Source organism: Oncorhynchus tshawytscha, linkage group LG30, assembly GCF_018296145.1.
Source record: "Oncorhynchus tshawytscha isolate Ot180627B linkage group LG30, Otsh_v2.0, whole genome shotgun sequence".
NCBI classification, from domain to species: Eukaryota; Metazoa; Chordata; class Actinopteri; order Salmoniformes; family Salmonidae; genus Oncorhynchus; species Oncorhynchus tshawytscha.
The window spans coordinates 26,092,435-26,110,672 of NC_056458.1; the positions used below are offsets into that span (position 1 = coordinate 26,092,435).

An 18,238-nucleotide genomic window follows, 5' to 3' on the forward strand; every position below is an offset into this window, starting at 1 on the left:
GGATGGTTGAGAGAATGCCAAGAGTGTGCAAATCTGTCATCAAGGCAAAGGGTGGCTTCTTTGAAGAATCTAAAATATATTATGATTTGTTTAACACTTTTTTGGTTACTACATGATTCCATGTGTGTTTTGTCTTCACTGTTATTCTACAATGTAAAAATAAAAACCCTTGAATGAGTCGATGTGTGAACTTTTGACTGGTATTGTGTGTGTGTGTGTGTGTATGTATGTGTGTATATATATATATTTTTTTTTTTATATATTTTTTTACAAATTTAACCCCTTTTAGGGGGTTGGCACAAAACTATACTGTACTCAGAAAATATTCAGACCACTTGACTTTTCCATTTAGTTACTTTACAGCCTTTTTCTAAAATTGATTAAATAAAAAATCCTCAATCTACACACAATACTCTCATGGAACAGGTTTTAAATATGTTATCAAATTGATTAAAAAAATAGTATTCAGACCCTTTTGCTATGAGAATCTAAATTGAGCTCTGGTTTCCATTGATCATCCTTGAGCTGTTTCTACAACTTGATTGGAGTCCACCTGTGGTAAATTCAATGGATTGGACATGATTTGGAAAGGCTGACACCTGTCTATATAAGTTCCCACAGTTGACTGCATATCAGAGCATAAACCAAGCCATGAGGTTGAAGGAAGTGTTCGTAGAGCTCCGAGGTGGGATTGTCAAGGCACAGATCTGGGGAAGGATACCAAAAACATTCTGCAGCATTGAAGGTCCCCAAGAACACAGTGGCCTCCATCATTCTTAAATGGAAGAAGTTTGGAAACGCAAAGACTCATCCTAGAGCTGGCCGCCTGGCCAAACTGAGCATTCGGGGGAGAAGGACCTTGGTCAGGCAGGTGACCAAGAACCTGATTGTCAGTCTGACAGAGCTCCAGAGTAACTCTGTGGAGATGGGAAAACCTTCCAGAAGGACAATCATCTCTGCAGCACTCCACCAGTCAGGTTTTTATGGTCGAGGTGTGTCGTGGAAGATTCAGAATTTGTTGGTAACATTTGTAAGATGTTTAATATTCATCAAATGTGTGTAAGTTAATTCTCATCATAATGGTATTTTTGTATAATACTGTGGCGAGGTTGCAGTTATCTGTTCTATGTCAAGACTAAGTTGCATGGGCCGCTGAGAGGGGAGAGGTCAAAGTGTCATCATGTGTAAACATATCTTTTACTCCCTACCTTTCCCAGTGGGGAAAGGAGGGTGGCAGTGTCTGGAATCATTCTATGCTCCCTCTAATGTTGTTTCTATCTTAACCTATATCCTCATTCTCCTCTCCGTGAGTTTGTCCAGGAGGTGGTGTTTAGAGTGGGTTGTATCTAAATGACAATTTGATATATGCCTGTTGATATGGAGGATTGGTTTATGGTTCTGGGGTTTGGGAAAGGAGACAAAGCTGAACGATGAATTATGTCTATGCTGTCTGACTATGTGTGATCTTTGCTATAAAGGATCCCATTTTGCCATTGTGGGCGGACTCTCAACTTTTCATTTAGAGATACTGAACTGTTGAAAGTCAAAATGCTATAGAGCTTATATGATTAAAGATGGACTTTTATAACTAACTCTGACTTGTGTGTGTGTGGTCTGCTCTCATGATTTGGTAAATAGAGGAAATTTCCACGACAAGTGCCAGACGGAAGCCATTCCTCAGTAAAAGGCATATGACAGCCCGCTTGGAGTTTGCCAAAAGGCAGTTAAAGGACTCACAGAGCAGGAGAAACAAGATTCTCTGGTCTGATGAAACCAAGATTGAACTCTTTGGCCTGAATGCCAAGCGTCACATCTTGAGGAAACCTGGCACCATGATGGTTGCAGACGTTTTTCAACGGCATGGACTGGGAGACTAGTCAGGATCGAGGACAAGAATGGAGCAAAGTACAGAGATCCTTGATGAAAACGTGTTTCAGAGTTCTCAGGACCTCAGACTGGAGTGAAGGTTCACCTTCCAACAGGACAATGACCCTAACACAGCCAAGACAACGCAGGAGTTGCTTCGGGACAAGTCTCTGAATGTCCTTGAGCGGCCCAGCCAGAGCCCAGACTTGAACCCGATCGAACATCTCTGGAGAGATCTGAAAATAACTGTGCAGCGACGCTACCCATCCAACCTGACAGAGCTTGAGAGGATCTGCAGAGAATAATGGGAGAAACTCCCCAAATACAGGTTGTGCCAAGCTTGTAGCGTCATACCCAAGAAGACTCGAGGCTGCAAAGGAGCTTCAACTAAGTACTGAATAAATGGTCTGAATACTTATGTAAATGTAATATTTCAGTTATTTATTTTTAATAAATCTGCTAGATTGAGGGGGGGGGTGTAATCAATTTTAGAATAAGGCTGTAACGTAACAAAATGTGGAAAACGGAGAACACCATCGTGTTCGTGAGGGTCAAACATATTCGTTTGGTTGTCCAAATCATACCAATGTTTTCGTGAGAAGACCAAAAAATGTTTTCACGGAATGTCTCATGGTCTGACAAACACCGCTGTAGCTCGGCCACCTTCCACAGCAGATGCAGAAGGCAGCCATAGGCGGATGCGGTGGATTGAGACGTGTATCTCTAGTTTAAACTGACAGATTTAACCCCCTAAATTCAGGTTGGAAAACCTGTATTCATATGGAAAATATTTCTACTTCACCTAGAATTTGAGAGGAGAATCAATTGCTACCCACTATGCACAGACGTCAATTCAACGTCTATTCCACATTGGTTCAACGTCATATCATTGAAATGACGTGGAAACAATGTTGATTCAACCAGTGTGTGGTCAGTTGGTAGGTATAGTGTTCAGATCCAATTGGCATGACTGAACATGAATAGTGTGACCTCTCATACAGTTTGTTGCGCAATAACATGACCTCCCTCAATGGTTTAGCCAGTATTAAGAAATTATTATTATTATTTAATAAGTGCAACATGATCAAGATGACATGTGTCTCTATTTAAAAATATATTGCTGCGAAGTTGGATAGAAAGTCCATAACAGTGGACCTTGCTTTTTATACAACCTTCTAGTTCCACTCGACACATCCTACAGGTGAGTGTATCTGTAAAACAAAGAGGAAACATTTTAGATAAGAACCTTTTCTATGTCATTCTAATGAGCAAATGAGCTTTTCTATGTATTTATCTTTGTCCTTTTACAGTTTTATCAGTCAACAACACTCCTGCAATAACACCTTCCAGCTTGGCTGGGAAACTAACCTCCAATTCAGTGATACTGATGCCTCCAAGGTGTTACTTCGACAGTCTGAAAAATGAGTCCTGCTCTTCTGCTACCTGTGAAATATGGCTGGTACCGGCAATAGATACAGGTACTGGAATTCTCTTTTTTCAAAGGAAATATAAAACCATATGGCACACAGGAAGAGCAATTGAACATTTTTACATCTTTGATTGATAAATAAAAAGACATGCAATGTCAACATTTTAGAAAGTTTGGGTGCACCGAAGTTACTACAGTAGGAAGTACTTCACATACAGAAAGAACAAATAAAAAGGACAGAATTGAATTTTTGTTATTTCTTATTCTACATCCTTGTTACTGTTCAACGGGAGGCAGCACTTTTGATGCCGACAACACGAATTCCAACATTGACAATTGACAGCCTCTCATGATCTGACCACCTTCTCTTCCAATGCCTCGAATAACTAACCCCCCCCGATGGGAACTGTTCCACTATTAACTGTAATGGAGTATTGCCTGTTGATTCCATTGCCAGATCAGAACCCCTCCACCCCAATGCATTCATTGACTTTGGATCTAAGTTGAAGTACCATTTTGTGGATTCAATGCAACCAACCTTAATTATGACCTTCAAGAATATGATAATATGTCTTCTCCTTTTTCAGATTTAAGTGTGTTCCCAGCGAACTAGACAGTTGTTGCAGTTGTCTCTGGTCCAGCAACATCACTCTTTACTCTTGTAAGTGCTTCCCATACATTTTCTAAAACTTTACAGTCAATTGGAAATGTCCTTGTACCTCTGCTTAACTTAAAAACAATATCATTGTCTATTCCTCCAGTGAAAAACCCTGCCAGCATTAATGATGTTCTTGCGGGAAGGTCGGCGGCCATGACTGTCATAACATCTATTCTGTGTGCCTTCTTGGCCTTGCTGCTGCTGCTCATCATGATTATCTACGCCCTGTGAGTTACATAACCTACCTCCTTTCCCAGTTGAATTTCATAGACATCGGGACCGTTGTTGGGAAGTTCTATGTTCTGCCACATTATGCCCAAAACAACAGGTCCAGGAGTTGTGCTTGTTGGTTCATAATGGTTTAAAATAGGGATGGAGATGGTCCAGCTGCTGACGTGTGTATCTAAACTCAGCAAAAAAAGAAACATCCTCTCACTGTCAACTGCGTTTATTTTCAGCAAACTTAACATGTGTAAATATTTGTAAGAGCATAACAAGATTCAACAACTGAGCCATAAACTGAACAAGTTCCACAGACATGTGACTAACAAAAATTGAATAATGTGTCCTTGAACAAAGGGGGTGTCAAAATCAAAAGTAACAGTCAGTATGTGGTGTGGCCACCAGCTGCATTAAGTACTGCAGTGCATTTCCTCCTCCTGGACTGCACCAGATTTGCCAGTTTTTGCTGTGAGATGTTACGCTACTCTTCGACCAAGGCACCTGCAAGTTCCCAGACATTTCTGGGGGGAATGGCCCTAGCGCTCACCCTCCGATCCAACAGGTCCCAGATGTGCTCAATGGGATTGAGATCCGGGCTCTTCGCTGGCCATGGCAGAACACTGACATTCCTGTCATATAGGAAATCACACACGGAACGAGCAGAATGGCTGGTGGCATTGTCATGCTGGAGGGTCATGTCAGGATGAGCCTGCAGGAAGGGTACCACATGAGGGATGAGGATGTCTTCCCTGTAACGCACAGCGTTGAGATTGCCTGCAATGACAACAAGCTCAGTCCAATGATGCTGTGACACACCACCCCAGACCATTACGTACCCTCCACCTCCAAATGATCCCACTCCAGAGTACAGGCCTCGGTGTAACACTCATTCTTTCAACAATAAACGCGAATTCGACCATCACCCTGGTGAGACAAAACCGCGACACGCCAGTGAAGAGCACTTTTTGCCAGTCCTGTCTGGTCCGGCGACGGTGGGTTTGTGCCCATAGGCGAAGTTGTTGCTGGTGATGTCTGGTGAGGACCTGCCTTACAACAGGCCTACAAGCCCTCAGTCCAGCCTCTCTCAACCTATTGTGGACAGTCTGAGCACTGATGGAGGGATTGTGCGTTCCTGGTGTAACTCGGGAAATTGTTGCCATCCTGTACCTGTCCCGCAGGTGTGATGTTCAGATGTACCCATCCTATGCAGGTGTTACACGTGGTCTACCACTGCGAGGACGATCAGTTGTCCGTCCTGTCTCCCTGTAGCACTGTCTTAGGTGTCTCACAGTACAGACATTGCAATTTATTGTACTGGCCACGTCTGCAGTCCTCATGCCTCCTTGCAGCATGCCTAAGGCACGTTCACGCAGATGAGCAGGGACCCTGGGCATCTTTCTTTTGGTGTTTTTCAGAGTCAGTAGAAAGGTTTTTGTGTCCTAAGTTTTCATAACTGTGACCTTAATTGCCTACCGTCTGTAAGCTGTTAGTGTCTTAACGAACATGTGCATGTTCATTGTTTAAATCAAATCAAATTTATTTATATAGCCCTTCATACATCAGCTGATATCTCAAAGTGCTGTACAGAAACCCAGCCTAAAACCCCAAACAGCAAGCAATGCAGGTGTAGAAGCACGGTGGCTAGGAAAAACTCCCTAGAAAGGCCAAAACCTAGGAAGAAACCTAGAGAGGAACCAGGCTATGTGGGGTGGCCAGTCCTCTTCTGGCTGTGCCGGGTGGAGATTATGACAGAACATGGACAAGATGTTCAAATGTTCATAAATGACCAGCATGGTCGTATAATAATAAGGCAGAACTGTTGAAACTGGAGCAGCAGCACGGTCAGGTGGACTGGGGACAGCAAGGAGTCATCATGTCAGGTAGTCCTGGGGCATGGTCCTAGGGCTCAGGTCCTCTGAGAGAGAGAAAGAAAGAGAAAGAGAGAGATGTGGGGTGGCCAGTCCTCTTCTGGCTGTGCCGGGTGGAGATTATAACAGAACACGCCAAGATGTTCAAATGTTCATAAATGACCAGCATTCAGGCAGAACAGGACACACGGCCAGGTGGACTGGGGACAGCAAGGTCATCACAGGTAGTCCTGGGTCATGGAGGCTCAGGTCCTCCAGATATAACAAACTGACCCAGATATAACAAAGACCCTAGCCCCCGACACATAAACTACTGCAGCATAAATACTGGAGGCTGAGACAGGAGGGGTCAGGAGACACTGTGGCCCCATCCGAGGACACCCCGGACAGGGCCAAACAGGAAGGATATAACCCCACCCACTTTGCCAAAGCACAGCCCCCACACCACTAGAGGGATATCTCCAACCACCAACTTACCATCCTGAGACAAGGCTGAGTATAGCCCACAAAGATCTCCGCCATGGCACAACCCAAGGGGGGCGCCAACCCAGACAGGACGACCACATCAGTGAATCAACCCACTCAGGTGACGCACCCCCTTCCAGGGACGGCATGAGAGAGCCCCAGTAAGCCAGTGACTCAGCCCCTGTAATAGGGTTAGAGGCAGAGAATCCCAGTGGGAAGAGGGGAACCGGCCAGGCAGAGACAGCAAGGGCGGTTCGTTGCTCCAGAGCCTTTCCGTTCACCTTCCCACTCCTGGGCCAGACTACACTCAATCATATGACCCACTGAAGAGATAAGTCTTCAGTAAGGACTTAAAGGTTGAGACCGAGTTTGCGTCTCTGACATGGGTAGGCAGACCGTTCCATAAAAATGGAGCTCTGTAGGAGAAAGCCCTGCCTCCAGCTGTTTGCTTAGAAATTCTAGGGACAATTAGGAGGCCTGCGTCTTGTGACCTGTAGGTATGTACGGCAGGACCAAATCAGAGAGATAGGTAGGAGCAAGCCCATGTAATGCTTTGTAGGTTAGCAGTAAAACCTTGAAATCAACTCTTGCTTTGACAGGAAGCCAGTGTAGAGAGGCTAGCACTGGAGTAATATGATCAATTTTTTTGGTTCTAGTCAGGATTCTAGCAGCCGTATTTAGCACCAACTGAAGTTTATTTAGTGCTTTATCCGGGTAGCCGGAAAGTAGAGCATTGCAGTAGTCTAACCTAGAAGTGACAAAAGCATGGATTAATTTTTCTGCATCATTTTTGGACAGAAAGTTTCTGATTTTTGCAATGTTACGTAGATGGAAAAAAGATGTCCTTGAAATGGTCTTGATATGTTCTTCAAAAGAGAGATCAGGGTCCAGAGTAACGCCGAGGTCCTTCAGTTGTATTTGAGACGACTGTACAACCATTAAGATTAATTGTCAGATTCAGATTATGGGTCATTGAACAAGCATGGGAAACAGTGTTTAAACCCTTTACAATGAAGATCTGTGAAGTTATTTGGATTTTTACAAATTATCTTTGAAAGACGGTCCTGAAAAAGGGAAGTATCTTTTTTTGCTGAGTTTATCTGGATTTGACTGTCCATTTCCATAGTCTGCTGTGTAGCATGTATCTAATATGCTACCTGACATTAATTGATTTTTCCAACCCTCTATGTCCTCTGCAGTTGCTTTCGGATGGAGAAACAGACCATCCAATTTCCATTATCATTGCACATATATGCCACTCACAGCTTGAAGGATCCGTCCCCCTATGTAAACCCTGCTTATGAGGATGAGCCACAGAGAACCACAGCCTCTCGTGTCCAAAATTCCACTAACCCAATTAGGCTCAAGAGCTACGCTGACTATAAATTGCCAAAACCAGCCACAGAATTGTAGTGAGGGTTTGAAAGAGGAAAATGTTGCATTTAGTGGTCCATTCATGATCAATATGTTTATGATATTACGGCTGGGGGAGAATGCAAATTAATAACTAGTTTGATGGCTATTTAGAGGTCTACTTTTGTTGTTTCATTAAAAATAACTTGAGTTGAGCCATGTTTAAAATACAATGCTAAAAGTCACATATTATAGGCTACATGTATTTGGAGGCAATGATTGGGTGCACCAAGTGAATCAAGCTTATTTAACCTCATATTAGTTGTATTTTTTAATTTTTACAATAATTAAACTAGAAAGAGAAGAACATAATAATAACAACCCATTTCTCTCATGTCCCCTATATGGCGTCATCATTACTGTGTAATGTGTAAACACACCTGGTGTGTTCAGATTTGCAGCATTAATGTACAGTAAGGCCCCTAGCCCTTTTGGGGCCGTAAGCAAAATGTTGTTCCCCATAGGAGAACCCTTTGAAAAACTATTTTTGGTTCCAGGTAGAACCCTTTTGGGTTCCATGTAAAACCCTTTCCACAGAGGGTTCTATATGGAACCCAAAAGGGTTATACCTGGAACCAAAAAGCGTTGTCCTATGGAGACAGCTGAAGTTTAGATAGCTGGCTAGACTAACCTACCAACTGAATTTTTTTTAGCTGATATGGGCTACTTGATTGACTGTCAGTGACTGACATAACAAGAGGGAAACTGTTGATGCACGAGAGGTCTTCTCTGGTCCAAAAAGTTGGTCCCGAATGGACCCAAGGACAATCAGAACCGCACCCTTACTGACTCAATCAATAAAAAAGGGGGGGGGACTCGGGCCCAAACAGAACAATCAGACCCAAACCCGAATGGACCCTAGGACAACCAGTCCTAGATCCCGTACCCTAACAAGTCCGGCTCTAGACCAGACCCGATTGGACCAAAGTGACAAAATGATGTTTTTCAGCCAAATTCTAACTTTCAGCACTTTGTGACATCGGCTGATGTAAAAAGGGCTTGATAAATACATTTCATTGATTGATTGTTTGCTCTTCTGGTTAACAATAGATATTTCAATGTTGGCTAGGCCTTCTATAACTCAATAAATTCACCTTATTAGCATAAAATAAATATGCTATAGGCTATGTAGAGCCATGGTCGGGTCCACTCGGGTCTATCAGCTGTAGTTACATAGACCCAAGACCCGATGACAATCAAACAGGACCTGATCCATCCAGACAGAGGGACAAGTTAGAATTCTGGACCTTGGACCCGCTCGGGTCTCAGGCATTCTGGTTCAGGTAGACCTTGATGATGCAGAAACACATTTTGAAACATCACCTTGTGTATTCTACTATTCTAACTCTCAACACTAAGTTTTGTATATATTTTTGGTGGCGGGCCCCAAATTGGCCGCCTATATCGCTTATGCATAGGTCTGGCCCTGAGTAAAAGTATGGAAGTATATTTTGTAGGAATGTATTAATCTTATATTATGATTGGAGGCTTACGATTTTGTGGTTATAATTTAGCAAATTTAATTATACTTTTCAAGTTTTGTCCTTGACAAACGTTTGATAGCGTTTCTCTGGGAACTCCCACAGACTACTAATGTAACACCTACAGTTTTAGGGTACTGTACATACTTATAATCATACTGGCATTTATTTATTTTGTAGGAATTTATTAATCTTATATTATGATTGGAGACTTACGATTTAGTGGTTATAATTTAGCAAATGTAATTATACTTTTAAAGTTTTGTCCTTGACAAACGTTTGATAGTGTTTCCCTGGGAACTGTTAACTCCCACAGACTACTAACGTAACACCTACAGTTTTAGTTCACCTGCACACACCACAGAGAAGGCACGGTAACTTACTGGAAAATATATTTTGTCGAGCGAAATACTAATAGTAGAAACATCGGGGGCACATTTTTGACAGTATCAACCCCAAAATATCTGCGATGTCTTGGACGTACATGTTATCATATACATCTATCTTAAGTGCAGTTATGTTCGGAGTCCGACCGCAAAGTAAGTCAAGCCTATATGTTTCGGGGGAGGTAGTGATAACTTGGACAATGTTTGTTAATCTTTTAAATATTTTAATATGCCCACATTTTTTGAATATACCTAATACTTTATTTTATTCTAACCACCCTTCACGTATAAACAGGCTATCATGTTGAAAGAATGCTCTTAATTTAGTTTTTATTATATTTAAGTTATTGAAACAGGCTATCACTAATAAAGATCAAAGTGTTACAAGACCCAAATCAATGTTTGATGATCGTAAACAGAATACTTTATAGCTTTATGTAGCCATACTGGTTAACGTTTTTTATTAGCAGATTGAATGATTCAATTTGGTCTTATCAATATCAATTGATAAGCTAAAATTGATAAATGCTGTTGATGTAGAACAGGTCATAGAATCGTTTTTAGGGCAGTTTTACTCCATAAATTATGCTTTTGGGCAACATTAAAAGAGCACGAACAGGCGAAGGATGGTTACTTGAATATAAGTGTTTGTTTTTAGTTGGATGTGAAATGTGTCCTTATTCCAAACATGCCCTTCAATATTTTTTGAAAGGAAAAATTCCTCTTGAATGATAAATAATAGGATAGACTGGTTTTTCAGGAAAATGGACATGGTGCTTTCTCCTGCTCAGGGTGCTTACCCCCACGTGTTTTACTGTTCAACCTTAAGAGATGTTTGCAGTGCAAATGTTGTCTGTATACACCATGGCCTAGCTCCTCATTGAGCCACTACATGTGTGTGGGATTTTCACTATCCAAAACAAGAAATTAGATTTCTATGCACTTTTACGGCAGCATCAGACATCAGTACAGCTAGTTATGATATTAATAGTTACTGTAGTGAATACAATTATCCATATGAAAGTAATGACAATCTGAGAAAGCATAATTAGGCCTTTCTACAGTAATTATCATTTGAGCATGTATTGTCCTCCCATTGTCTGAGACTAGGGACAGATTCAATAATTTTGTAACATGACAAGACTGGGAGGAAAAACAAGAGTCATGTTTCTTATGCTCTCCCACAGATAGCATCCCAACCCTGTAGTAAAAAGTAGTAAATAGTTTTTCTGTTCTGTTTGTGTAGTTGTGTCTCTGGATCATATTCCTGAGATTCTCCCCTATGAGGCAAGCGGCAGGGTAACCAGCACTACCATTGTGCTGGGCCAGCCTCTGTGCTACTTCAACACACTGACCCAGCTCAAATGCAGTCAAAGCACCTGTCAAGTATGGGCTGCCATCGCCTCTGGACCAGGTAGGTCTCAACTGGATGTGGCAAAGTATTTAAAGACATCGAGGGACAGTATCTTAACTTTGATACAATCATTAATAATGATTCATCCATCAGATTACAATTCCAGTGCAGCTAAATCAAAATCAAATCAGATACTAGATAGATGTACGATTGTCCAGCCCATTGATCATTTTGTCTTTTCTCATGGCCCTTTTGCACATCAGGCATCAACAACTTTGACATTGACAAGCTGGTAGCAGTACAGATCGTCAGTGCCTCTCCATACCCTATTGCCTTCAGCAGCCAGACTAATAGAATGTACTTTGTCACCAAATTGGGTCGCCCTAAGGACTTCCCCTGTGGCCAGTTGCCTGGCATCAAGTACTTCAGAGTAGGTGCGGAGGGCAACTGCACCAACACCAACTGCAATGGGATCCTACCTCCGGGTTCCACTGTCAGGTATCAATACCATAGCAATATACATCAAGGATGCTTTTGTCATTGACAGTCTTGAAAGCAACCGACTTTTAACAGCTAGGAATGTCTAAATCCCAACTAATTGAAAAGTATAATTGGTGGATTTGTTGTGGTCTTTTTAAGGTCAGTCTTGGTCATGTGTAAATGTGTATTTTCTTATTGTTCAGGGTGAAGTACATCCTCATTGATCCAGTCTCCAGAGGAGTGGTCTCAGAGTCTAAATGGTCATATCCCATTTTTCTAACATCAAGTAAGATAAAGCCACTAAAATAAATTATGAACATTATTATTACACAGATATAGCCTATAATCAGCACAAGATGTTTAACGGTTGTTACACTTGGGGGAGCTAATAGCCCTGGCCTGAATTGAAAATGGTTCATTGTGTTCCCTCTTAAAGGCAAATTTTACTCAGAGGTAAAAAAAAAAAAAAAGTATTCTCTGTCTGTGCAGCGAGGTCCTGGTCCTCCATAGATGAGTGGACAGGGAAGCGCTCTGGGGGAATGGTGGTCATCACAGTGATCTCTTCCTGTCTGCTGGCTGTCCTGCTACTGCTGCTGGGAGCTGTGCTGCTACTGGATGGGTGAGGCACACACGTATTTGACATTTTAGTCATTTAGCAGATGCTCTGATCGAGAGCGACTTAAAATTCATGCCATACAATACAATACCATATCCAGAGTTTACTCTGGGATGTTTTTCAGCAGCGGGGGCAAAGCTAGTAGGGGGATATTTGTTTTTGTAGAATGACTGTGAGAAGGTCACTTTTGGTGACTTTTTGCAAAGGACATTCTATTCCAAAATGCATGAAAATGTAATTATGTTGAACCAATCTGAAATATAATTTACCCTTTAAAAGCATTATAACCTGTAGCCCAAGTGATGCAGCATATATGTTTTAAATAATTAGGCTACAGCATAGGGTTGCCCATCTAAATTTACCTAATTGAAAACCCCCAAAGGACTGAATGCATCAAAAGCTTTTAAAATGTCTTTAATTGCCACTGCTCACTCTGTTTGCTACAAATATACGTTGTAACTTGTCACTCTGAACTTAAAAGTGTGTGTGTGTGTGTGTGTGTGTGTGTGTGTGTGGTGTGTGTGTGTGTAGTACATACATATATACATACATACAGTTGAAGTTGGAAGTTTACATACACTTAGGTTGGAGTCCATTAACTTGTTTTTCAACCACTCCTTCTTATTTACAAACTATAGTTTTGGCATGTCAGTTAGGACATCTACTTTGTGCATGACACAAGTAATTTTTCCAACAATTGTTTACAGACAGATTATTTCACTTATAATTCACTGTATCACAATTCCAGTGGGTCAGACATTTACATACACTAAGTTGACTGTGCCTTTTAAACAGCTTGGGAAATTCCAGAAAATTATCTAATTGCTTTAGAAGCTTCTGATAGGCTAATTGACATCATTTGAGTCAATAGGAGGTGTACCTGTGGATGTATTTCTAGGCCTACCTTCAAACTCAGTGCCTCTGCTTGACAAACAATAGTACGCAAGTATAAAACCATGGGACCACGCAGCCGTCATAACACTCAGGAAGGAGACGCGTTCTGTCTCCTAGAGATGCAAGTACTTTGGTGCGAAAAGTTCAAATCAATCCCAGAACAAAAGCAAAGGACCTTGTGAAGATGCTGGAGGAAACACTCAGCAAGGAAGAAGCCACTGCTCCAAAACTGCCATAAAAAATCCAGACTATGGTTTGCAACTGCACATGGAGACAAAGATTGTACTTTTTGGAGAAATGTCCTCTGGTCTGATGAAACAAAAATAGAACTGTTTGGCCATAATGACCATCGTTATGTTTGGAGGAAAACGGGGGAGGCTTGCAAAGAACACCATCCCAACCGTGAAGCACGGGGGTGGCAGCATCATGTTGTGGGGGTGCTTTGCTGCAAGAAGGACAGGTGCACTTCACAAAATAGATGGCATCATGAGGTAGGAAGATTATGTGGATATATTGAAGCAACATCTCAAGACATCAGTCAGGAAGTTAAAGCTTGGTCGCAAATGGGTCTTCCAAATGGGCAATGACCCCAAGCATACTTCCAAAGTTGTGGCAAAATGGCTTAAGGACAACAGTCAAGGTATTGGAGTGGCCATCACAAAGCCCTGACCTCAATCCCATAGACAATTTGTGGGCAGAGCTGAAAAAGCATGTGCGAGCAAGGAGGCCTACAAACCTGACTCAGTTACACCAGCTCTGTCAGGAGGAATGGGCCGAAATTCACCCCACTTATTGTGGGAAGCTTGTGGAAGGCTACCCAAAAGGTTTGACCCAAGTTAAACTATTTAAAGGCAATGCTACCAAATACTAATTGAGTGTATGTAAACTTCTGACTCACTGGGAATGTGATTAAAGAAATAAAAGCTTAAATAAATCATTCTCTCTACTATTTCACATTCTTAAAATAAAGTGGTGATCCTAACTGACCTAAAACACTGAATTTTTACTGGGATTAAATGTCAGGAATTGTGAAAAACTGAGTTTAAATGTATTTGGCTAAGGTGTATGTAAACTTCTGACTTCAACGGTACATACAGTACTAGTCAAATGTTTGCACACACCTAATCATTCAAGGGTTTCTTTACTTTTACTATTTTTTACATTGTAGAATAAAAGTGAAGACATCAAAACTATGAAATAACACATGGAATCATGTAGTAACCAAAAAAATACATTTTACAGTCTTCAAAGTAGTCACCCTTTGCCTTGATGACAGCTTTGCACACTTGTTATTCTATCAACCAGCTTCATGGGGAATGCTTTTCTGACAATCTTGAAGGAGTTCCCACATATGCTGAGAAATTGTTGGCTGCTTTTCCTTCACTCTGTGGTCCAAATCATCCCAAACCATCTCAATTGGGTTCAGGTCGGGTGATTGTGGAAGACATCATCTGGTGCTGCACTCCATCACTTCTCGTGACATAGCCCTTACACAGCCTCTAGGTGTGTTTTGGGTCATTGTCCTGTTGAAAAACAAATGATATTCCCACTAAGCGCAAACCGGATGGGATGGCGTATCGCTGCAGAATGCTGTGGTAGCCATGCTGGTTAAGAGTGCCTTGAATTCTAAATAAATCACTGACAGTGTCACCAGCAAAGCACCATCACACCTCCTCCATGCTACACATGCGGAGGTCATCCGTTCACCTATTCTGCGTCTCACAAAGACACGGCGGTTGGAACCAACAATCTCAAATTTGGACTCATCAGACCGAAGGACAGATTTCCACTGGTCTAATGTCCATTGCTCGTGTCTCTTGGCACAAGCAAGTCTCTTATTATTATTGGTGTCCTTTAGAAGGCCTGATTCAATCAGTCTCCTCTGAACAGTTGATGTTGAGATGTGTCTCTGACTTGAACTCTGTGAAGCATTTAGTTGGGCTGTAATTTCTGAGGCTGGTAACTCTAATGAACTTATCCTCTGCAGTGGAGGTAACTCTGTGTCTTCCTTTCCTGTGGTGGTCCTCATAGCGCTTGATACAGTGCCTTGCGAAAGTATTCGGCCCCCTTGAACTTTGCGACCTTTTGCCACATTTCAGGCTTCAAACATAAAGATATAAAACTGTATTTTTTTGTGAAGAATCAACAAGTGGGACACAATCATGAAGTGGAATGACATTTATTGGATATTTCAAACTTTAAAACAAATCAAAACATTCTCCAGAAGTTCAGTGAGGATCTCTGAATGATCCAATGTTGACCTAAATGACTAATGATGATAAATACAATCCACCTGTGTGTAATCAAGTCTCCGTATAAATGCACCTGCACTGTGATAGTCTCAGAGGTCCGTTAAAAGCGCAGAGAGCATCATGAACAAGGAACACACCAGGCAGGTCCGAGATACTGTTGTGAAGAAGTTTAAAGCCGGATTTGGATACAAAAATATTTCCCAAGCTTTAAACATCCCAAGGAGCACTGTGCAAGCGATAATATTGAAATGGAAAGAGTATCAGACCACTGCAAATCTACCAAGACCTGGCCGTCCCTCAACTTTCAGCTCATACAAGGAGAAGACTGATCAGAGATGCAGCCAAGAGGCCCATGATCACTCTGGATGAACTGCAGAGATCTACAGCTGAGGTGGGAGACTCTGTCCATAGGACAACAATCAGTCGTATATTGCACAAATCTGGCCTTTATGGAAGAGTGGCAAGAAGAAAGCCATTTCTTAAAGATATCCATAAAGTGTCATTTAAAGTTTGCCACAAGCCACCTGGGAGACACACCAAACATGTGGAAGAAGGTGCTCTGGTCAGATGAAACCAAAATTGAACTTTTTGGCAACAATGCAAAACATTATGTTTGGTGTAAAAGCAACACAGCTCATCACCCTGAACACACCAATCCCCACTGTCAAACATGGTGGTGGCAGCATCATGGTTTGGGCCTGCTTTTCTTCAGCAGGGACAGGGAAGATGGTTAAAATTGATGGGAAGATGGATGGAGCCAAATACAGGACCATTCTGGAAGAAAACCTGATGGAGTCTGCAAAAGACCTGAGACTGGGACGGAGATTTGTCTTCCAACAAGACAATGATCCAAAACATAAAGCAAAATCTACAATGAAATGGTTGAAAAATAAACATATCCAGGTGTTAGAATGGCCAAGTCAAAGTCCAGACCTGAATCCAATCGAGAATCTGTGGAAAGAACTGAAAACTGCTGTTCACAAATGCTCTCCATCCATCCTCACTGAGCTCGAGCTGTTTTGCAAGGAGGAATGGGAAAAAATGTCAGTCTCTCGATGTGCAAAACTGATAGAGACATACCCCAAGCGACTTACAGCTGTAATCGCAGCAAAAGGTGGCGCTACAAAGTATTAACTTAAGGGGGCTGAATAATTCTGCACGCCCAATTTTTCAGTTTTTGATTTGTTAAAAAAGTTTGAAATATCCAATAAATGTTGTTCCACTTCATGATTGTGTCCCACTTGTTGTTGAGTCTTCACAAAAAAATACAGTTTTATATCTTTATGTTTGAAGCCTGAAATGTGGCAAAAGGTCGCAAAGTTCAAGGGGGCCGAATACTTTCGCAAGGCACTGTAGTTTCTTCAAATGCAGTCACAAAAACCTTCAAAGTTCTTGAAATGTTCCGCATTGACTTACCTTCATGTCTTAAAGTAATGATGGACGGTCGTTTCTCTTTGCTTATTTTAGATGTTCTTGCCATAATATGGACTTCTGTATACTACCCCTACCTTGTCACAACACAACTGATTGGCGCAAACGCAGTAAGGAGGAAAGAAATTCCACAAATTAACGTTTAACAAGGCACACCTTTTAATTGAAATGCATTTCAGGTGACTACCTCATGAAGCTGGTTGATGCTGGTGCAAAGCTTTCATCAAGGCAAAGGGTGGCAACTTTGAAGAATCTTATATAAAATATATTTTGATTTATTTAACACTTTTTTGGTTACTACATGATTCCATATGTGTTATTTAATAGTTTTGATGTCTTCACTATTATTCTACAATGTAGAAAATAGTAAAACATAAAGAAAACCCTGTAATGAGTAGGTGTGCCAAACTTTTGAATGGTAATGTATATATTGAAAATGTTTTATAGTTATTCGATTTTGGGGAGTGGCGTCAACATGCTAAATTATTATTGGGGATACACTGCTATACCATAGTAGCACATATCCTAGGAAATAGAATCTTCACCCTACCTTGCTCAACACAAAAATGACTTCAAGGTACTGGCAGCATTGGGGTTAGAAATGACAAAAATGTTGTACTGACCTGAGAATGTGGTTGCATATAAACATGTCAGCCTTATGAGAAACGTTGTGCTTCCTGCCTTTCCCTTAACACAGTTTGGGATCATTCCGTGGAGGCCATGACATCACCACTGGACCTGGGATACTGGGACAATACTCCTACTAACTTCCTCCACTCTCAGACCAGTACAGCACTCCTCAAGACATTTCTGTGACCATTGATGTGGACACTTCACTGTGCATCTAGCAGAGACCTAGGATGGAAAGATACATATGGTTAAACCTTATGTTAATGTTCTGATGCCATTTCTACATGAACATTGCCTTGCAAAAGTTTTCAGACCCCTTGGATTTCTTCACATAATTTTTGTGTTACAAAGTGGGATTAAAATAGATGTAATTGTCATTTTTTGTTAACAATCTACACAAAATACTCTGTCAAAGTTGAAGAAAAATGCAAGCATTTATTAATCAAATGTAGATAGACGTTGCATCAGTATTCACCTCCCTGAGTCCATACACATTAGAAACACATTTGACAGCGATAACAGCTGTGAGTCTTCTTGGGTAAGTTTCTAAGAGCTTTGCACACCTGGAATGTGCAATATTTGCATATTATTATCAGAATAGTGGCTAAACAGCAATTTTCTTTCCATAGTATTTCAAGCAGATCTAAGTCAAAACTGTAACTTGGCCACTTAGGAATATTCACTGACTTCTTAATAAGCAACTCCAGTGTAGATTTGGCTTTGTGTTGTAGTTTATTGTCCTGCTGAAAGGTGAAATCCTCTCACAGCTTAACTCCATCCCATTTAATTTTAT

General features: G+C 41.4%; 1 protein-coding gene across 1 annotated transcript; it reads left to right on the forward strand.

Moving 5' to 3' along the window:
* Nucleotides 1–9,728: 9,728 nt before the first annotated feature.
* On the forward strand, nt 9,729–17,902 carry LOC112228504 (uroplakin-3b). Its single transcript, XM_024393875.2, has 6 exons — nt 9,729–9,941; nt 11,035–11,202; nt 11,406–11,640; nt 11,826–11,908; nt 12,112–12,241; nt 17,513–17,902. The coding sequence occupies exons 1-6, from the start codon at nt 9,872–9,874 to the stop codon at nt 17,580–17,582; spliced, it is 756 nt and encodes a 251-aa protein (XP_024249643.1). The 5' UTR covers nt 9,729–9,871; the 3' UTR covers nt 17,583–17,902.
* Nucleotides 17,903–18,238: the final 336 nt, after the last annotated feature.